The following is a 21,831-nucleotide window of genomic DNA, read 5'->3' on the forward strand; positions in this document are numbered from 1 at the left end:
CGAGTCACAGAGCACAATGCAAGAGGCAAGTTTATTGGAAACTACTCCTTTACAGAGTAAAGTGTCCTCAGAAAGAAGGAGAAACCCACGACCCTTTGTTAGTATCTCTACTTATAAGGAACTATAATTAAACTTGGAGTGTGCAGATAAGCTCACTAAACGTAGGGGCTATTGGTGTTATCCATGACCATTAATCCTGCAACCTAAGCTTGCTCATTTATATTATATTTAAGCAACGGGGGCTGCATTCTTAGGACATTTGGACATTCTGCAGGCTTGGTGGGACATGTCCTGTATGGCCATACATATTCTGTAATTATAATTGGTGGTCAGCTTGGGATGTGGTTATGTTTAGGCCATAAGCATGAACCTTTTAAGTGCCTAGCTACTCACTTTAAGATGGAGTCACTCTAGTCATGTTTTATTAAAGACCAGAGGCCACTGGGCGCAGTGGCCCGTGCCTGTAATCCCATCACTTTGGGGGGCCGAGGCGGGCAGATCACTTGAGGTCAGGAGTTCAAGACCAGCCTGGCCAACATGGTGAAACTCTTTCTACTAAAAATACAAAAATTAGCCAGGCATGGTGGCAGGCGCCTGTAATCCCAGCTACTTGGGAGGCTGAGGCAGGAGACTCGCTTGAACCCAGGAGGTGGAGGTTGCAGTGAGCTGAGATTGTGCCACGGTACTCCAGCCTGGCTGACAGAGCAAGAGTCTGTCTCAAAAAAAAAAAAAAAAAAAAGCTTCCCTCTCCTGTTCCACTTAACCCTCTGCCCTCCCTGTTTCTCTCTGTAGCTTCAATGGGCGGCATGTGCCTCTCTCTGGCTCACAGATCGTCAAGGGCAAGTTGGCAGGCAAGCGGCACCGCTATCAAGTCCTCAGCAGCTGTCCCCAGGCTGCAGAAGCGACCCTGCTGGCCCCCTCAACGGAGGCAGGAGGTGGATTCACCTGTGCCTCAGCCCCTCAGGGCACCCTAAGGATCCTTGAGGGTCCCCAGCAATCCCTGTCGGGGAGCCCTCTGCAGCTCATCCCAGCAAGTCCCCCACCACAGATCCCCCCTGGCCTGCGGCCTCGGTTCTGTGCCTTTGGAGGCAACCCACCAGTCACAGGGCCTAGGTCAACCTTGGCCCCCAACCTGCTCACCTCAGGGAAGAAGAAAAAGGAGATGCAGGTGACAGAGGCCCCAGTCACTCTGGAGGCAGTGAATGGGCACGGGGTCCTGGAGGTGGACATGGCTTTGGGGTCCCCAGAAATGGATGTGAGGAAGAAGAAGAAGAAGAAGAAAAATCAGCAGCTGAAAGAACCAGAGGTGGCAGGGCCTGTGGGGACAGAGCCCACAGTGGAGACACTGGAGCCTCTGGGAGTGCTGCTCGCGTCCACCACCAAGAAGAGGAAGAAGCCCAAAGGGACAGAAACCTTCGAGCCAGAAGACAAGACAGTGAAGCAGGGACAGATTAACATTGAGCCTCTAGAAGACACAGTCCTGTCCCCGACCAAAAAGAGAAAGAGGCAAAAGGGGACGGAAGGGATGGAGCCAGAGGAGGGGGTGACAGTTGAGTGTCAGCCACAGGTGAAGGTAGAGCCACTGGAGGAAGGCATCCCTCTTCCCCCTACAAAGAAGAGGAAAAAAGAAAAGGAACAGATTGCAGTGATGGAGTCAGGGACGGAGGCGATGGAGCCAGTGGAGCCAGAGATGAAGCCTCTGGAGTTCCCAGGGGGCATGACGGAGCCTCAACAGCCAGGTGGAGCTGAGCCTCAGGCCCAGGCAGCCCTGGCAGCTCCCAAAAAGAAGAGGAAGAAAGACAAACAGCAAAATGCCACAGTGGAGCCAGAGACAGAGGTGGTGGAGCCTGAGCTGCCGGATGACCTTGAGCCTCAGGTAGCTCCCACGTCCACCAAGAAGAAGAAGAAGAAAGAGAGAGGTCACACAATGACTGAGCTGAGGACTGAGCTGATTCAGCCACTAGAGCCTGAGCTGCCAGGGGAGGGACAGCCTGAGGCCAGGGCAACTCCAGGATCCACCAAGAAGAGGAAGAAGCGGAGTCAGGAAAGCTGGATGCCAGAAACAGTGCCCCCAGAGGAGATGCGGGGGCCACCGCTAAATTCAGAGTCTGGGGAGGAGGCTCCCACAGGCCGAGACAAGAAGCGGAGGAAGCAGCAGCAGCCTGTGTAATCTGCCCCAGGGAAACTGAGGAACTAAAGAAAGCTGAAGGCGCCCACCTAGGCCATCTGAAGGTGTCACCCCAAGAACCGCTCCCCAGAGACTGCACCAGCATAGCCAACAGGATCCTGGCCTGGGAGGATGCTTTATTTTTACCCTGGGGGTCTCCTTGGCAGCTGGGGTCATCCGGGTACTTTCAAGAAGGGCTCATGCAGGACATCAAACAGCCTCCGGGCCTGGATGGGAGGGAGAGAAAAATGAGGAACCAGTCATTAAAGGAGCTGTTTCCTGGGTAAATCTAGAGTGGGGTTTTGGTTCTTTTTTTTCCCCCTATACCCTCAAGCATTTATCCATTGAGTTACAAACAATCCAGTTACAATCTTTTTAAGTTATTATTTATTTATTTATTTTGAGACGCAAACTTGCTCTGTCGCCCAGGCTGGAGTGCACTGGCGGGATCTCAGCTCATTGCAAGCTCCGCCTCCCGGGTTCATGCCCTTCTGCCTCAGCCTCCCGAGTAGCTGGGACTACAGGCACCTGCCACCACGCCTGGCTAATTTCTTTTTTTTTTTTTTAAAGTACAGACGGGGTTTCACTGTGTTAGCCAGAATGGTCTCGATCTCCTGACCTCGTGATCCACCCGCCTCAGCCTCCCAAAGTGCTGGGATTATAGGCATGAGCCACCGTGCCCGGCTAAGTTACTATTTTTTTTTTTTTTTTTTTGAGACGGAGTCTCGCGGTGTCACCCAGGCTGGAGTGCAGTGGTGTAATCTTGGCTCACTGCAACCTCCACCTCCTGGGTTTCAGCAATTCTTCTGCCTCAGCCTCCCGAGTAGCTAGGCCTACAGGCGCCTGCCACCATGCCCGGCTAATTGTTGTTGTTGTTTTTTTTTTTTTTTTTTTTTTGAGACGGCGTCTCGCTCTGCCGCCCAGGCTGGAGTGCAGTGGCCGGATCTCAGCTCACTGCAAGCTCCGCCTCCCAGGTTCAGGCCATTCTCCTGCCTCAGCCTCCGAGTAGTGCTGGGATTACAGGCTTGAGCCACCGCGCCCGGCTTTTCTGTATTTTTTTAGTAGAGACGGGGTTTCACCGTGTCAGCCAGGATGGTCTCGATCTCCTGACCTCGTGATCTGCCCGTCTCGGCCTCCCAAAGTGCTGGGATTACAGGCTTGAGCCACCGCGCCCGGCCTAATTGTTGTTTTTTAAGTAGAGATGGGGTTTCACCATATCGGCCAGGCTGGTCTGGAACTCCTGACCTCATGATCCACCTGCCTTGACCTCCCAAAGTGCTGGGGTAACAGGTGTGAGCCACCGCACCTGGCCAAGTTATTTTAAAGTGTACAGTTATTATTGAATATAGTCACCTGGTTGTGCTATCAAATAGTATGTCTTATTCATTCTTTCTCTTTTTTTTTTTTTTGTTTATGTGTGGTACCCATTAACCTTCCCCATCTCCCTGCCAGCCCCTCACTACCCTCCCCAGCCTCCAGGAACCATTCATCTACTCTATCTCCATGAGTTCAACTGTTTTGATTTTTAGATACACCAATAAGTGAGAACATGTGATGTTTGTCTTTCTGTGCCTGGCTTATTTCACTTAACATAATACTCCCCAGTTCATTATGTTGTAAACGACAGGATCTCTTTTTTTTCTTTTTTTTTGAAAAGGGTCTCTCGCTGTTGCCCAGGCTGGAGTGCAGTGGCACGATCTTGGCTCACTGCAGTCTTCACCTCCCAGATTCAAGTGATTCTCTTGCCTCAGCCTCCTTAGTAGTTGAGATTACAGGCACGCGCCACCACGCCCGACTAATTTTTGTATTTTTAGTAGAGACGAGGTTTCACCATGTTGGCCAGGCTGGTCTCGAACTCCTGACCTCAAGTGATCTGCCTGCCTCGGCCTCCCAAAGCGCTGGGATTAGAGGTGTGAGCCACCATGCCCAGCCAGGATCTCATACTTTTTTTTATGGCTGAAGAGTACTCCATTGTGTATAAGTACCACATTTTCTTTGCCTGGTCATCTGCTCATGGACACAGGTTGGTTCCAAATCTTGGCAATGTGAACTATGCTGTAACAAACAGGAGTGCAGATACCTGTACCATACACTGATTTCCTTTCTTTGGGGATCTACCCAGCAGTGGGATTGCTGGATCATGTGGAAGCTGAACTTTCAGTTTTTAGAGGAGCCTCCAAACTGTTTTCCATAGTGGTTGTACTAATTTACATTCTCACCAAAAGTATACGAGGGTTCCCTTTTGTTCACATCCTCGCCACCATTTGTTATTGCCTGCCCTTTGGATAAAAGCCATTTCAAGGCCGGGCGCAGTGGCTCACACCTATAATCTCAGCACTTTGGGAGGCTGAGGTGGGTGGATCACCTGAAGTCAGGAGTTCAAGACCAGCCTGACCAACCTGGGGAAACCCCATCTCTACTAAAAATACAAAAACTAGCGGGGCATGGTAGCGGGTGCCTGTAATCCCATCTACTCAGGAGGCTGATGTAGGAGAATCGCTTGAACCCGGGAGACGAAGGTTGCAGTGAGCTGAGATCGCACCACTGCACTCCAGCCTGGACAACAGAGCGAGACTCCATCTCAAAAAAAAAAAAAAAAGCCATTTTAATGGAGCTGAGATGGTATCTCATTATAGTTTATTTTGCCTTTTTTTTTTTTTTTGAGATGGAGTCTGGCTCTGCCACCCAGGCTGGAGTGCAGTGGTGTGATCTCAGCTCACTGCAACCTCTGACTCCCAGGTTCATGCCTTTCTCCTGCCTCAGCCTCCCGAGTAGCTGGGACTACAGGTGCCCACCACCACGCCCGGCTAATTTTTTTTTGTATTTTTAGTAGAGATGGGGTTTCACTGTGTTAGCCATCATGGTCTCGATCTCCTGACCTCATGATCCGCCCACCTCGGCCTCCCAAAGTGCTGGGATTACAGGTGTGAGCCACCACACCTGGCCTATTTTTGGGTTTTTTTGAGACCGAGTTTCGCTTTTGTTGCCCAGGCTGGAGTGCAGTGGTGTAATCTCAGCTCACTGCAACCTCCATCTCCCAGGTTCAAGCGATTCTCCTGCCTCAGCCACCCAAGTAGCTGGGATTACAGGCGTGCACCACCACACCCAGCTAATTTTTGTATTTTTAGTAGATATGGGGTTTTGCCATGTTGGCCAGGCTGATCTTGAACTCCTAGCCTCAAGTGATCTGCCTGCCTCAGCCTCCCAAAGTGCTGGGATTACAGGCGTGAGCCACTGCGCCCGGCCTCATTGTAGTTTTGATTCACATTTTTCTGATGATCAGTGATGTTGAGCACCTTTTCCTATGCCTGCTTGCCATTTGTATATCTTTTGAGAAATGTTAATTCAAATCTTTTCCCCGCTTTTTGATCGGATTATTATATTTTATCCTATAGAGTTGTTAGAACTCATATCTTCTGGTTATTGATTCCTTGTCAGATGGTGAGTTTGCAAATATTTTCTCCCATTCTGTGTGTTGTCTCTTCACTTTGTGGATTGCTTCCTTTGCTGTGCAGAAGCTTTTTATTCTTTGTGATGAAGTCTCACTCTGTCGCCCAGGCTGGAGTGCAGTGGCACGATCTCGGCTCACTGCAAGCTCCGCCTCCCGGGTTCACGCAATTCTCCTGCCTCAGCCTCTTGAGTAGCTGGGACTACAGGTGCCCGCCACCACGCCCGGCTAATTTTTTGTATTTTTAGTAGAGACAGGGTTTCACTGTTAGGATGGTCTCAATCTCCTTACCTCGTGATCCGCCTGCCTCGGCCTCCCAAAGTGCTGGGATTACACGCATGAGCCACCATGCCCAGCCTTTTAATTTTTTGAGACAGAGTTTCACTCTTGTTGCCCAGGCTGGAGTGCAATGGCACGATCTCGGCTGACTGCAACCTCCACCTCCCAGGTTCAAATGATTGTCCTGCCTTAGCCTTCCAAGTAGCTGGGAATACAGGCATGTGCCACCACACCAGGCTAATTTTTTGTATTTTTAGTAAAGATGGGGTTTCTCCACGTTGGCCAGGCTGGTCCCAAACTCCTGACCTCAGGTGATCCAGCTGCCTCAGCCTCCCAAAGTGCTGGGATTACAGGCGCGAGCCATCGCGCTTGGCTTAGAAGCTTTTTAACTTGATGTGATCCCATTTGTCCATTTTGCTTTGGTTTCCTGTGCTTCTGGAGCATTACTCAAGAAATCTCTGCCCAGTTCAGTGTCCTGGAGAGCTTCCCTATGTTTCCTTGTAGAAGTTTCATGCATTGGGGTCTTAGATTTAAGTCTTTAATCCATTTTGATTTTATTTTTGTATATGGCGAGAGTTAGGTGTCTAGTTTCATTCTTCTGCATTGGATTGCTTCTGCTTTGAGACAGGATCGCTCTGTCACCCAGGCTGGGGTGTAGTAATGTGATTATAGCTCACTGCAGCCTCAACCTCCTGGGCTCAAGCGATCCTCCCACCTCAGTTTCCCCAGTAGCTGAGACTACAGGCATGTAGCAAGCTCACACCACCATGCCCAGCTAGTTTTTTTTGTTTGTTTGTTTGTTTTTTAATAAAGGCGAGGTGTCCACTTGCCCAGGCTGGTCTCCAACTTCTGGCCTCAAGCAGTCCTCCTGCCTTGGCCTCCCAAAGTGTTGGGATTACAGGTGGTAGCCACTGTGTCCAGCCTTTGGTTCTTTTTTCACCTTAAAACTTTGGGGTCTCAGGTTGTGTTTACTTGGGGCTCCCTCCTTTCCCCAACTCCTTGGGTTCTTTCCCACAGCTCTTACCTTCTGAGGGCCCAGGCCTGGGCATAAGGCCAGATCTTCTCTCGATGCAGCAATGAGCTGTTCCAGAGACTGAAAGGTGAAAGCAAGGGGTCAGGGTAGCTGAGCTTTTACAAAAGCCTCCCTGTCCCAGCTGAGGAGGGGCCTCAGATATTCCTCGGGGGAGGTGAGGGCCTGTGGGAAGGCAGGACGGGCCAAGGGGTGGGCAGGGAGATGGAAGGAAATGGGTGAAAGGCTTTCTAAAAAAGGCAAGGGGACAGAAATGCCTAGGGGCAGGGGAGCCTTTCCTTACTCCAAACGTGGTCAGGAGGGTCTGACTGTCCGTTTTGTTGACTGACTTCACGGTGGTCAGACATTCAGTCACCTGGAAGAGGAGGAGGCAGGAGTGTGTCGGGAGAAGAAAGGCCAGGGAGACTGAGCCTAGAGGGCGGGGCTGGGTCACAGCTGTGTCCCCAGACTGCCTGGCATGCAGGAAGCACTCAAATGCTTTTTTTCCCTACTGATTAAAAAGTCATCTCAGGCTGGGCATGGTGGCTCATGCCTAGTAATCCCAGTACTTTGGGAGGCCGAGGTGGGAGGATCACCTGATGTCAGGAGTTCGAGACTAGCCTGGTCAACATGGTGAAACCCCATCTCTACTAAAAATACAAAAAATGACTCAGGCGTGGTGGCAACACACCTGTAGTCCCAGCCACTCGGGAAGCTGAGGCAGGACAATCACTTGAACCCGGGATGCAGAGGATGTGGTGAGCGGAGACTGTGCCACTGCACTCCAGCCTGGGCGACAGAACAAGACTCTGTCTAAAAAACAAACAACAACAAAAACAAACAAGAATTAGCCAGGCATGGTGGAGCACGCCTGTAATTCCAGCTACTAGGGAGGCTGAGCTGGGAGAATCGCTTGAACCTGGGAGGTGGAGGTTGCACTGAGCCAAGGTTATACCATTGCACTCCAGAGTGGGTGACAGAGCAAAACTCTGTCTCATTTAAAAAAAAAACAAAAAATGCGGGGCGGGTGGGGGGCGGCCAGGCACGGTGGCTCACACCTGTAATCCCAGCACATTGTGAGGCTGAGGCGGGTGGATCACGAAGTCAGGAGTTCAAGACCAGCCTGGCCAATATGGTGAAACCCCGTCTCTACTAAAAATACAAAAATTAGTCAGGTGTGGTGGTGTGCACCTGTAATCCCAGCTACTCGGGAGGCTGAGGCAGGAGAATCACTGGAACCCAGGAGATGTACATTGCAGTGAGCCGAGATCATTTCACTGCACTCCAGCCTGGCAACAGAGCAAGGCTCTGTCTCCAAACAAACAAACAAACAAAAAAACAATAACAAGAGCCTGGGTAAGGGGCGTGACCTCTCTGGGTCTCAATTTTTGGGCAAATGAGGATCCTAAAAGTAAAGTCGAGGGTGGCTGTGGACATCACTGGGATGTACCTGGGAATGCCCTCCAGCTCCACGGGGTGATAACAGTTTCCTGAATGCTGACCGGAGTGGCCTGGGTGTTGGCTGCCTTGGTTTAAACCCCCACCCCATCTGACAGGCAAATCACTGCACTCCCTTTCTCCTTCATGATTGAGATGGGGGTTTTCAGAGCCTCTTCCCGGGAGAGTGATTGTAAACCAGGTTGTCAGGGTGATGTCTCTGGCAGAAGTAAGAGCTTCAGATGCAGGAGCTGTTGATACTAGGCCCTGACTATCTAATGGGGCCCCCTGGCTGTGTGATCTTTTCCCACAGTACCCAGGACAAGCCTAAATGGCAGACCCCTCACCATCCCTCCATCGCTGGAGTCCAGAAGCAACAATGCATTCAGTAAACACTGAGGGCTGGGTGGTGCTAGAGACACAGTGGGGACCAAGAGAGACCCCAAGCTGCCCTTCTGGGGCTCCCAGACTGGTTGGGGAGATAAATCAGTTCCAAACAATGATGGCTCAAAGGGACAGGACTGGATGGGGGAACCCAGCAGGAACACTTAACTTGGCCTAGGTATCAGGGAGGGCTTCCTGGAGGAGGTAGTATCAAAGCTGAGATGTGAAAGATGGAATTAGGCAGGTAAGGCTGGGCGCGATGACTCATGCCTGTAATCCCAGCACTTTGGGAGACTGAGGAGGGTGGAACCTGAGGCCAGGAGTTTGAGACCAGCCTGGCCAACATAGTGAAACCCCATCTTCACTAAAAAATACAAAAATTAGATGGGCATGGTTGCAGGTACTTGTAGTCCCAGCTACTGGGGAGGCTCAGGCAGGAGAATCGCTTGAACCCAGGAGGCGGGGGTTGCAGTGAGCTGAGATCATGCCATTGCACTCCACCCTGGGCAACAGAGTGAGACTCCATCTCAAAAAAAAAAAAAAAAAAAAAGGAATTAGGCAGGTAATTGGGCAGAGGGAATAGAAGGGGCAAGTGCTTGGAGAAGCGAGCCAGGCCTGGTAGAAGTGAAGTGTAAAGTGGGGGCCACGGGGCTTCTGAGCCTGACGGGCCCTTGTTGAGCCTGGCCAGAAGCCTGGGCTTTCCCCCTCGGGGTACTGGGGAGCCATGGGAGGATTTTGAGCTGGGGAGGGTAGCAGCAGATTTGTGCTCAGGAAAATCCCTCTAGCTGCAGTCTGGGTGGGATGGGGCAGGGAAGACAGGCCCAGGGATGAATGCACAGTGCCTTAAGATTGGAACTGAAGCTCAACCACCCAGGAGCTGTGGGGAAGCCCAGGCAGGGATGGAAGGTGAGGTGGCCTCACCCGGGAGACGAAGTCCTGCTCTAGCTTCTCCATCAGGAGGTCCGCCGGTTTCTGCTCATACGCCTTATAGGTCTCCAGGTACCGCCCAGCTTCCTCTGGACTAGGATAACAGGATACAGGGCATCGGGAAGTGAGGTATCAGATTGTAGATTTGCTTCATTATGGTCAGTCATAAGAATTACCAATACTAGGCCGGGCGCAGTGGCTTATGCCTGTAATCCCAGCACTTTGGGATGATGAGGCAGGCAGGTCATCTGAGGTCAGGAGTTCGAGACCAGCCTGGCCAACATGGTGAAACCCCATTTCTACTAAAAATACAAAAAAGTAGCTGGGCTTGGTGGCATGTGCCTTTAGTCCCAGCTACTCAGGAGGCTGAGACAGGAGAATCACTTGAACCCAGGAAGTGGAGGTTGCAGTGAGCCGAGATCGCACCATTGCACTGCCGCTTGGGCAACAAGAGTGAAACTCCGTCTCAAAAAAAAAAAAAGACAAACAAAAAGGCTGGGCGAATGGCGCATGCCTGTAATCCCAGCACTTTGGGAGGCCGAGGCAGGTGGATCACGAGGCCAGGAGATCGAGACCATCCTGGCTAACATGGTGAAACCCCATCTCTACTAAAAATACAAAAAAATTAGCCAGGCGTGGTGGCGGGTGCCTGTAGTCCCAGCTACTCAGGAGGCTGAGGCAAGAGAATGGCCATGAACCCGGGAGGCGGAGCTTGCAGTGAGCTGAGATCGCGCCACTGCACTCCAGCCTGGGCGACAAAGCAAGACTCCGTCTCAAAAAAAAAAGAATTGTTGATGCTAAAAATCAAAATTCCAGCCCATCCCCCTGCCAAATACAACCTGTTAGTGACCACTGCTGGGCGCATCTTGATATCTTTTCTGGCTATGGGCCAGCTCTTGGGAGCCTGACCCCACCTCTGCCTGGGTAATCCTGGGCCAGTGGTTTGCTCTCTGGGCCTCAGTTTCCTCACTGTAAAGTGGGGTGGTCAGGCATAGTGGCTCATGCTTGTAATCCCAGCACTTTGGGAGGCTGAGGCAGGAGGATCACTTGAGCTCAGGAGTTTGAGACCGGCCAGGATAACATAGCAAGATGTTGTCTCTACAAAAAATTTAAAATTAGCCAGGTGTGGTGGTGTGTGCCTTCAGTCTCAGCTGCTCGGGAGGCTGAGGCAGAACTGCCTGAGCCTGGTAAGTTGAGGCTTCAGTAACCTGTGATAGCGCCACTGCACTCCAGCCTTGGCAACAGAGCAAGAACCGGTCTCAAAAATTAATAATAAAGTGGGGAGGATGGTATGACTGTGAAGATCAGAGAATACTCTGGAATGCTCTGTAAGTGCCAAAGCTGCGCCTGGCACTGCTGAAGAAATGTTAGCTATTTTGGAAGGGAAGTCAGCACACAAAGTGTTTGTACTGGGTTTGACAGGAGGAAAACCAGAAACACTGCTTATTTTCCCACTGCAGCAAGAAGCCAACCTCATGAAATGTTCAGCTTCCAGCCAGGCACAGTGGCTCACGCCTGTAATCCCAGCACTTTGGGAGGGTGAGGCGGGAGGATCACCTGAGGTCAGGAGTTCAAGACCAGCCTGGCCAACATGGCAAAATCCCGTCTCTACTAAAAACACAAAAGAATTAGCTGGGTGTGGTGGTGCGCACCTGTAATCCCAGCTACTCGGGAGGCCAGGAGAATTGCTTGAACTCCCAAGGCAGAGCTGAGATTGCGCCACTGCACTCCAGCCTGGGGGACAGAGTGAGGCTCTGTATCAAAAAAAAAAAAAAAGATATTAAGACCTTGATTTACAGATGAGGAAACTGAAGGCCAGAGAGAGGCACTGCCTGCACCAGGCCCACACAGGAAGGAGAAGGGAAGGGTTGGGCAGGGTGGGATGGGGGAGCAGGTAGAGCCTGAATGAGGCAGGGAAGCCCCCATCTCACCTCCAGGCGAGGATCAGTGTGCAGTCGGCCAGGATACACATCTTAGCCAGCTCCTTCAGGGCCTGCTGGGGATCTTTCTGGAGGAGAAAATCAGAATTAGAAACCTAGAAGCCAGGAATTACAAAAATTAGCCAGGTGTGGTGGCACGCGCCTGTAATCCCAGCTACCAGGGAAGCTGAGGTGGAGAATTGCTTGAACCCAGGAGGTGGAGATTGCAGTGAGCCGAGATCGCACCACTGCACTCCAACCTGGGCAACAGAGCGAGACTCCGTCTCAAAAAAAAAAAAAAAAAAAAAAGAACAAAAAAGGAATTAAAGCCTGAAAACACAGTAGCTCAGGAAGCCAAGAGCCTCTCACCCAGTTGTCACTCTCTAAGCTCCTACTGGGTGCCTGGCCCGTGCTAAGCTGTGCTAGGACCCAGCAGTGGCTGAGACAGCCCTGACTCTGCCCTCCCAGGACTCACAGTCTGATGAGCAGGACAGACCTGTCCCCAGACATTGATGATCTGGAGCGGCCAGGGCTGCGATGTGGGAGCCAGAGGAGGGACCGAGCCTGCCTGGGGCATCAGAGATGGCTTCTTGGAGGAGGGGACATCTGAGCTGAGACCCAAAGGAGGATGAGGAGGAGGAAAGGATGAAAAGGAGACCAGAAAAGGGAATTCCAGACACAGAGAACAGCATGGGCAAAGGATGGGAGGGGAAAGAGGGCTTGAGGAATTATAATTCGCTCCCTACGGGAGAGACGATGAGAAATTCCATGAGACTCTTAGAGACGGGCCTGGAAAACTAGGTAGAGGTCAGAGGTACACAGGGCCCCATAGGTCATGGAAGGGAGCAGAACTTTCTCCTAGGGTGCTTAGGAGCCATGGGAGTTTTATGATCTTTTTTTTTTGAGACACAGTCTCGTTCTGTTGCCCACGCTGGAGTGCAGTGACATGATCTTGGCTCACTGCAACCTCTGCCTGCCGGGTTCAAGCAGTTCTGCCTCAGCCTCCCGCATAGCTGGGATTACAAGCGCACGCCACCACGCTCAGCTGAATTTTGTATTTTTAGTAGAGATGGGGTTTCACCATGTTGGCCAGGCTGGTCTTGAACTTCTGATCTCGGGTAATCCCAAAGTGCTGGGATTACAGGCGTGAGCCACCCCCAGTGGGTGATTTTTAAAAAATTTTTAGATACAGGGTCTTGCTGTGTTACCCAGTCTGGTCTTCAACTCCTGGCCTCAAGCAATCCTCTTCCACTGGGTTAGGTGCAGTGGCTCATGCCTGTAATCCTAGTTCTTTGGGAGGTTGAGGCAGGAGGATCACTTGAGGCCAAGAGTTCGAGACTAGTCTAGGCAACAGAGTGGAGACCCTATCTCTATAAAATACAAAAAAATATGGTGATGTGGACCTATGATGGGACCTATAGTCCCAGCTACTTAGGAGGCTGAGGTGGGAGGATCACTTGAGCCCAGGAGGTCAAGGCGGCACTGGCCTATGATTGGGCCACTGCACTCCAGCCTGGGCAACAGAGCAGGACCCTGTGTCAAAACAAACAAACAAACAAACAAAGAGATAAGCTGGGCGTGGTGGCTCACACCTGGAATCCCAACAGTTTGGGAGGCCGAGGTGGGCAGATCACTTGAGCTCAGGCGTTTCAGACCATCCTGGCCAACATGGTGAAACCCGTCTCTACTAAAAATACAAAAATTGGCTGGGCGCAGTGGCTCACGTCTGTAATCCCAGCACTTTGGGAGGCCGAGGCGAGTGGATCATGAGGTCAGGAGATTGAGCCCAGCCTGGCCAGCATTGTCAAACCCCATGTCTACAAAAAAACAAAAAATTAGCCAGTCATGGTGATACGTGCCTGTAATCCCAGCTACTTGGGAGGCTGAGTCAGGAGAATCACTTGAACCCAGGAGGCGGAGGTTGCAGTGAGCCAAGATTGCACCACTACACTCCAGACTGGGCAAAAGAGGGAGACTCTGGGCCGGGCACAGTGGCTCACGCTTGTAATCCCAGCACTTTGGGAGGCCGAGGCGGGCAGATCACGAGGTCAGGAGATCGAGACCATCCTGGCCAACATGGTGAAACCCCATCTCTACTAAAAATACAAAAAATTAGCCGGGTGTGGTGGCAGGCGCCTGTAGTCCCAGCTACTCGGGAGGCTGAGGCAGGAGAATCGCGTGAACCTGGGAGGCGGAGCTTGCAGTGAGCAGAGATCGTGCCACTGCACTCCAGCCTGGGCGACAGAGTGAGACTCCATCTCAAAAAAAAAAAAAAAAAGAGTGAGACTCTGTCTCAAAACAATAAATAAACAAATAAATAAACAAACAAACAAATAAATAAATAAGTAAGCCAGGCATGGTGTAGTGTGCCTGTAATCCCAATTGCTCGGGAGGCTGAGGCAGGAGAATTATTTGAACCCAGGAGGCAGAGGTTGCAGTGAGCCAACATCTCGCCATTGCACTCCAGCCTAGGAGACAGAGGAGACTCCATCTTAAAAAAAGAAGAGAGAGAGAGATATGAACGGGCGTGGTGGCTCATGCCTGTAATCCCAGCACTTTGGGAGGCTGAGGCGGGTGGATCACCTGAGGTCAGGAGTTCAAGACCAGCCTGGCCAACATAGTGAAAACCAGTCTCTGCTACAAATACAAAAATCAGCCAGGTGTGGTGGTGCATGCCTATAATCCCAGCTACTCAGGAGGCTGAGGCAGGAGAATCGCTTGAATCCCGGAGGCTAAGGTTGCAGTGAGCCAAGATGAAGTCATTGCACTCCAGCCTGGGCAACAAGAGCGAAACTCCATCTCAAACAAATAAACAAACAAAAAACACACACAAAAGAGATATTTAGGGGGCAGAGATCTGGGACTAATTGAAGGGGATGTGGGGAAAGAGGAAATAGATAATTTTGCCTTCCCCTCTCCTTGCCAACATAGTGTCTTGGTGACCCATGTCAATCTCAGATGTGAAAAACCTTCCTCACTGAGGTTTTAGCTGCATTTCCTCTCAGAAGGGATTCAACAGTACGCTGCACAACCTCGAGGCCCAGCACTCCCCATTTCAGAGATGGGGCCAGTGAGGCCAGCTGGGGAGTGACCCCTGCTTACCACATCCACCTGGATGAGCAGGACCCGCAGGGCGAAGTTCTTCCCCAGGCTCTGCAGCCGCCCATGGATGTAGTCCGGGTGCAGGTTGTGGTAGCGGAGGCTGGTGGGGGCAAGGAGGAGGAGTTGAGAAGTCTCAGTCTCTTCAAGACCCCCAAAGCCCTTCTGCCCTCTCACTGGAATACTAAGGGCTCAGAGTGCGGCACAGGGGACAGAGGGGTCCTGAGGCCCACAGAGGGTCAGTCACTTGCCACAGGTCTCTCTTCCAAGAAGATGCTCCGCAGGGATTGGCAACCAGGGCCACATGGCTGTGGTTACCCAGAAGCCCAGACCCCTGGCTTCTTCGTGAAGAGGGGAAGAGACTTGGGCTTCAAGGGGAGAACAGGTGCCAGGGGCCCTGGAGAGTGTGAGCGCGGGGACGTTGCATGGCTCGCAGTGGGAAGCAGGGCCCACGCCAGCCCATCTGCTCTGGCCTCGGAGGGCTACGGTGAGGGCTTCACGACCCAGCGAACTAGGACTGGCGCTGCCCAGCAGTCTGCAGCTCTCACAGCCTGCGGGGAGCACAGGAACTCACAGGTTTCACTTCCTCTGTCTGGGCCTGTCTGCAGAGGGGCCCCTGGGTTGGGGGAGGAAGTTGTTTAACTAGGGTAGAGATGGGAGAAATCCTGCCTCTCCTCAACTCCAGTCAAGGATGTCAGGAACATGAGTGACCCAGTCCCTCCACCCTTAGATCCAGGAGTCCAGGCCCTCAGGCCTTCCTCTCTGAGACCCAGGAGTCCAGGCCCCAGCCCCAGGCCCTCAGGCCTTCCTCCCTGAGACCCAGGAGTCCAGGCCCCCAGCCCCTCCTCCCTCAGACCCAGGAGTCCAGGCCCCCAGCCCCTCCTCCCTCAGACCCAGGAGTCCAGGCCCCCAGCCCCTCCTCCCTCAGACCCAGGAGTCCAGGCCCCCAGCCCCTCCTCACTCAGACCTAGGAGTCTGGGCCCCAGCTCTTGTTGCACTGGGCACCTCTAGGCCAAGACCCCCTTCCTCCAACACAGGGTCCCACCAAGGCCCAGAGCCTGCAGGACCATGCCCATAGAACAGTCCAGAACACTGGGACATGACCCTCCCAGGCCAGTGGGGTGTCCTTCCTGAAAGCTGGGGTGGCGCCGCAGAGCTCACCTGAGGAACAGGGCACAGGTGCTCTGGCCCAGCACATAGTCGGGGATTACATCGCCAAATTCCCAGGGCACGTTGCGCACGAACTTCAGTACGGGATTGCCCCTCTGGGGAGGGAGGAAGGGCAGAAGCCATCAATAGGGATGACCCTTGGCAACCACAGGGCCCTCCTCTACCTCTTCTCGCACCTCCTCCCTCCTCCCACCTCTTCCCACACCTCCTCCCTCCTCCCACCTGTGCCTGGGTCTTTTCCAGCTTCTCTCTCCTCCCAACCCTGGACAGTCCCTGGTCCTCTGATCCAGGTTCCTCCCCTCCACTCCACTGGCACCAGGCCTTTCCTAAAGGGTCCCCGGGTCTGTCTCTAGCTCAACCCTCTCCCCCAGCCCCAGTCTGCGAGTCATGTGGTCCTGAACACCTCCTGCCCCTACGCCCGGCTAATTTTTGTATTTTTAGTAGAGACGAGGTTTCACCATGTTGGCCAGGCTGGTCTCGAACTCCTGACCTCAGGTGATCCGTCTGCCTCAGCCTCCCAAAGTGCTGGGATTACAGGCGTGAGCCACCGCACCTGGCCTCATTCAGTACATTTTAAGTAAATTAACAAGCCTGGGGTCAGGAAACAGAGCTGCACCAACACAGCCACAGCCCCAGCAAGAGCTGGGGCACTCTCAACCCACACACCGATGTTGAACGAATGAATAAATGAATGGCGAGAACAAAGTGGCTGGAACTCAGACCTCCTTCCACTGGAGTCATCCCTAGAACAGCGTTTCCCACTGAAAACCTCAAGGCTCCACTTCTCCGTCTCCCTCCTCACCTGCCGAGGGCTCACAATGATGCTGCTGGATTTTGCCCCCGGTTTCAGGGCCTGGTTGGGGGTCTCTCCTGCCAGGGGCTCTGACCCTGTGGGGCACGTGGCCCCAGCCCCTCCCGGAGGCTGTGAGATGGCATATTCAGCGTAGGTCTGAGGGGCCACCTGGGCCGAGGTGTCCACAGTGGGAAGGCTCTGTGTGGATTTGAATAAGGGCTTGGCCTGTGGGGAGAAAGGGAGTTTGCAAGGGACCAGTTGGGGTGAGCAGGGGACATCTGAGGCCCTGTGAGTTCCTCTCCCCTTTCTTTTTCTTTTTCTTTTTTTTTTTCGAGAGAGTCTCATTCTGTCACCCAGGCTGGAGTGCAGTGGCACAATCTTGGCTCACTGCAACCTCCACCTCCTGGGTTCAAGCAATTATCCTGCCTCAGCTTCCCGAGTAGCTGGGATTACAGGTGCCCGCCACCACGCCCAGCTAATTTTCTTTTTTTTTGAGATGGAGTCTTGCTCTGTCACCAAGGCTGGAGTGCAATGGCGTGATCTCGGCTCACTGCAACCTCCGCCTCCCAGGTTCAAGCGATTCTCCTGTCTCAGCCTCCCGAATAGCTGGGACTACAGGTGCGTACCACCATGCTGGCTAATTTTTGTATTTTTAGTAGAGAGGGGGTTTCAACATGTTGTCCAGGCTGATCTCGAACTCCTAAGCTCAGGTGATCCGCTTGCCTCGGCCTCCCAAAGTGTTGGGATTACAAGTGTGAGCCACAGCACTTTACCCCTCTCCCCTCTTTAGGGCTGCCCATCTTCCTTCCTCTAATGTCCCTTCCAGAAGGCTGAGAGCTCAAAATCTGAATCTAGCCACTTCTGCCCCACTCCTCAGCCTCCACTCTGGTCCCAGCCAACAGTGTTTCACCCTTGGACCACTGAAGTCACTTCCTCACCAGCTCCTTGCCCACACTCTCACCCCCTGGAAGTCTGTCCCCTACACTAAATCTTTATGTCCTTCCTCTGCTCAGAGCTAGTGGGTGGCTCCTGCCTCAGAGTGAAAGTCAAAGCTGTCACCATCACCCAAAAGGCTGTAGATCTGTCCCTGATCCTTGCCTTAGAGACTACACCTTCTGCCACTTCTCCCTTGCTTTCTCTACTACAGCCCCACTGGACTTTGTGCTGCCCTTGAATGTGGCAGGCTCTCTCTGACCTCACAGTTTTGGCACTGGCTGTTCTCTCTACCCCAGATGTCTCTATGGCTCACTCCCTCACCTCTTTCACGTCTCTACCAAGATGTCACCTCCTCAGAGAGGCCCTCCCTTGAACTTCCTATCTAAAGTAGGAAGGGGCCAGGCACGGTGGCTCATGCCTGTAATCCCAGCACTTTGGGAGGCCGAGATGGACAGATCACTTGAGGTTCAAGACCAGCCTGACCAACATGGTGAAACTCTGTCTCTATTAAAAATACAAAAATTAGCCGGATGTGGTGGCACGCTCCTGTAATCCCAGTGGGGAGGCTGAGGCAGGAGAATCGCTTGAATCCGGGAGGCGGAGGCTGCAGTGAGCCGAGATGGTGCCAGTGCACTCCAGCCTGGGTGACAGAGCCAGACTGTCTCAAAATAATAAATAAATAAAATAAAGTAGGAAGGTCCTCTTCCCCATCACGCCCTATATCCTTAGCTCACTTTCCTTTTCTCCATAGCCAATGCTAATCACCAATCGATTGTTTTCCCTTGGGAAGGAGATTTCAATATTGCCAGGTCCTTCCACTTACCAAAATATGTCTAAAGTATAGATTTTAAGATTGCAAAACCTGGCAATTCTTTTTTTTTTTTTTGAGACGGAGTCTCACTCTGTCACCCAGGCTGGAGTGCAGTGGCCGGATCTCAGCTCACTGCAAGCTCCGCCTCTCGGGTTCACGCCATTCTCCTGCCTCAGCCTCCCGAGTAGCTGGGACTACAGGCGCCCGCCACCTCGCCCGGCTAGTTTTTTGTATTTTTTAGTAGAGACGGGGTTTCACCGTGTTAGCCAGGATGGTCTCGATCTTGTGACCTCATGATCCGCCCGTCTCGGCCTCCCAAAGTGCTGGGATTACAGGCTTGAGCCACCGCGCCCGGCCAAACCTGGCAATTCTTAAACATGAGCAATAAATTCGTGTCTTAAAAAATCAGGGTGCTGGCCTCATAAAACACATCAGGGGTTACCTGCTGAATGCCAGTGTCTGGCCTCTGCCTCAGCCCTCTCTTAGAACCAATCATCCATTTCACAGATGGGGAAACTGGGACCTATGAAGGACCAAGGACTGCTTCCCCAAGTCGTCCGTGGCCCCCAAATCCACTAACTCACACCCTGGTCCCACAGGTCCCATCCTATTCTCTTCCTCCTCCTAACACCCGCCAGCCTCCCAGGGGCCCCGCATCTCCTTGTCCTACCACTCCAGGAGGAACCTCATCCTCGTCGAGGGGTATCACAAATTTCCTCCTTGCTGGAGGCCCTGAGGGCTGGGGCACCCCCTCTTTGTCCTTCCCAGGGTCCATGTGGAACCTGAAAAGGAAGGTGCCAGGAGCAAGTGAGCCATCGGCGTCTACGTTCTCATCCCCCAGCAGGAACCCCCACTCATAGCCGTCCCCCACAAAACTCCCAGAGCCCCATAGCGTCAGGTCCCAAACACCCAGGGCCCGAGGCTCTATAACGCCCCGCCCCTTTGACCGCCACCTTCTGCTCGCCCCGCCCCTTACAAGTCCCATCGCTCCGCCTCTCGCCCCCACTGGATTCTATTGGCTCCGTCCCCACCGTCCCCCGACTTCCGTTCGCCCAGCCCCCGGGGCTACATCTGGACGCCCACCCCACGCCTGGCCTTGTCCATCTCTCAGACTCGGCAATGATTGGCTTCCGCGGTTGCCAATCTCCACCTGCAGTCCCGCCTCCCGCCCCCTCTGGTCCCGGCCTCACGGTTTCAGAGCCGCGAATTCAGTTGCTGGTCTTGGAGCCTCAAGGGAAAGACTGGAGAGGGAGTGAGGCAGTCCACCACCAGCACTGCCAGCGCGGCCCAGGGCTCGCCGCACTTCCGGCCTCTCTGGCCCCGCTCCCCAGGAGAGTAGAGCATAGAGCAGGGCGATCTCTATGCAACTCTCTATGGTCCTGGAGGACCGCGGAGTTCGTGGGAGGAGAGATATGTGGCCGCAGAGGATCTGGCTCGCAAATTTTTCAGTTCCAAAGCCCATACTGAGCGCTTCTGTGTGCCGGGAATCCTGGTAGGGCTCAGGGGAGAAGAGATCGCAGGAGATCCAACTTGGTCCCTCCTCTCAGTACGGAGAGACTTAAGTTTGAATCCCAACTCAGACATTGACTTGGCCTCAGTTTCCCCATTCATTCATTTATTCCACACCTATTCCCCTCATGCGCTTCCTCTGTTCCCGGTCCTGTGCGAGTCCGTGCTGGTGAAACAGCAGTGACCAACGACAGCCCCGTGTTGTCCTCCCGGAGCTTACGGTTCAGTAAGGGACACAGACACGTTCCCAAACAGTGATGACTTAGAATGGGCAGATCTGGGGTGGGAGATCCCGGGAGAGCCGTGGGGTGGGGGTCAGAGGGAGCGCCTGACTCAGCCGCCGAGTCCGGAAGGGCTTCCTGGAGGAAGGGACATCTGAGCAGAGGCCTGGCTGATGAGTTAGTATTAGTCACTTCCTGAAAGGATAGTATCACACTGTTCTAACTTGCAGCTCTCTGATTACTAAGGAAATGGAACGGTTTTTGTTAATGTATTGGTCTTATAAATTTTGTCTTCTGTGAATTGCTTGCTCATATTCCTTGTCCATTTTTTAAATGGGTTGTATGGCTTTTTTATTACTATTAATTTCTAGGGGTACTTTATGGATTCTGATTCTAATCCTTAGTTACCTATATTGCAAACATTTCCTCCTAGTTTCTACTTTGGGTTTTAACTTTAGTTATTTTTGGCACAGAAGTTATTTGTGTTTATGTACAACTATTTATCAATCTGTTCCGTTCTGACTTTTGCTTTTGGTGTGTTAAGAGCCCTGCCATAACCCAGGGTCATAATGATAAATTCTTTTTTTTTTTTTTTTTTTTTTTTTGGAGTTTCGCTCTTATTACCCAGGCTGGAGTGCAATGGTGCGATCTCAGTTCACTGCAACCTCCACCTCCCGGGTTCAAGCGATTCTCCTGCCTCTTTAGTAGCTGGGAATTACAGGCATGCGCCACCATGCCCGGCTAATTTTTTTTTTTTTTCTCTCCATTTTTAGTAGAGACGGGGTTTCACTATTTTGGCCAGGCTGGTATCGAACTCCTGACCTCAGTTGGTCCACCTGCCTCAGCCCCCCAAAGTGCTGCATTACAGGCGTAAGCCACGGCGCACGGCCATAATGATACATTCTATCATTTCTTTGAGCTCCGTGTTGTGTTGTCCTCCCAGAGCTTATGTTTCAGTGAGGGACACAGACACCCTGCCAAACAGTGATGGCCTAGAATGAGCAGGTCATCTGGCTTTAATCTATGTAAGATTTGGCCGGGCGCGGTGGCTCAAGCCTGTAATCCCAGCACTTTGGGAGGCCGAGACGGGCGGATCACGAGGTCAGGAGATCGAGACCATCCTGGCTAACACGGTGAAACCCCGTCTCTATTAAGAAATACAAAAAACTAGCCGGGCGAGGTGGCGGGCGCCTGTAGTCCCAGCTACTCGGGAGGCTGAGGCCGGAGAATGGCGTGAACCCGGGAGGCGGAGCTTGCAGTGAGCTGAGATCCGGCCACTGCACTCCAGCCTGGGCAACAGAGCGAGACTCCGTCTCAAAAAAAAAAAAATAATAATAATAATCTATGTAAGATTTACTTATTTGTTTGTTTGTTTATTTATTTATTTATTTATTTATTTTTTGAGATGGAATTTTGCTCTTGTTGCCCAGGCTGGAGTGCAATGGCGTAATCTAGGCTCACTGCAACCTCTGCTTCCCAGATTCAAGCGATTCTCCTGCCTCAGCCTCCCAAGTAGCTGGGATTGCAGGCGCCCGCCCAGCTAACTTTTGTATTTTCAGTAGAGACGGAGTTTCACCATGTTGGCCCGGCTGGTGTCGAACTCCTGACCTCGAGTGATCCACCCGCCTCTGCCTCCCAAAGTGCTGGGATTACAAGCATGAGCCACTGCGCCTGGCCAAGATTTTTTTTTTTTTTTTTTTTTTTTTTTTTTTTGAGCGGGGT

At 52.4% G+C, this 21,831-nt stretch overlaps 2 protein-coding genes across 5 annotated transcripts in view; one reads left to right on the plus strand and one right to left on the minus strand.

The window, feature by feature from the left end:
* CD3EAP (CD3e molecule associated protein) overlaps positions 1–2,459 on the plus strand; it is a 3,646-nt gene extending 1,187 nt beyond the window's left edge. The window contains exon 3 of one of the 2 annotated variants that reach the window (XM_025369351.1): positions 793–2,459. In XM_025369351.1, coding sequence (XP_025225136.1) covers positions 793–2,170 — 1,378 coding nt within the window. In that variant the 3' untranslated portion in view covers positions 2,171–2,459. The remainder of the gene's footprint in view (positions 1–792) is intronic. The other variant, XM_025369350.1, reaches the window with a different exon arrangement.
* Positions 13–21,831, minus strand: part of ERCC1 (ERCC excision repair 1, endonuclease non-catalytic subunit) — an 80,906-nt gene continuing 59,087 nt past the window's right edge. Inside the window, exons 1-10 of one of the 3 annotated variants that reach the window (XM_025369353.1) lie at positions 19,570–20,130; positions 19,050–19,161; positions 16,642–16,857; positions 15,831–15,934; positions 14,673–14,772; positions 11,583–11,659; positions 9,646–9,745; positions 7,208–7,279; positions 6,919–6,987; positions 2,285–2,394 (exon numbers count right to left, since the gene is read on the minus strand). In XM_025369353.1, the coding sequence (XP_025225138.1) occupies positions 2,341–2,394; positions 6,919–6,987; positions 7,208–7,279; positions 9,646–9,745; positions 11,583–11,659; positions 14,673–14,772; positions 15,831–15,934; positions 16,642–16,857; positions 19,050–19,161; positions 19,570–19,841 (1,176 nt within the window). In that variant the 5' untranslated portion in view covers positions 19,842–20,130 and the 3' untranslated portion in view covers positions 2,285–2,340. Of the gene's footprint in view, positions 2,395–6,662; positions 6,988–7,207; positions 7,280–9,645; positions 9,746–11,582; positions 11,660–14,672; positions 14,773–15,830; positions 15,935–16,641; positions 16,858–19,049; positions 19,162–19,569; positions 20,131–21,831 lie in introns of those variants that run through there. The other 2 variants (XM_025369352.1, XM_025369354.1) reach the window with 2 other exon arrangements.

Source organism: Theropithecus gelada, chromosome 19, assembly GCF_003255815.1.
Source record: "Theropithecus gelada isolate Dixy chromosome 19, Tgel_1.0, whole genome shotgun sequence".
Taxonomy (NCBI): Eukaryota; Metazoa; Chordata; class Mammalia; order Primates; family Cercopithecidae; genus Theropithecus; species Theropithecus gelada.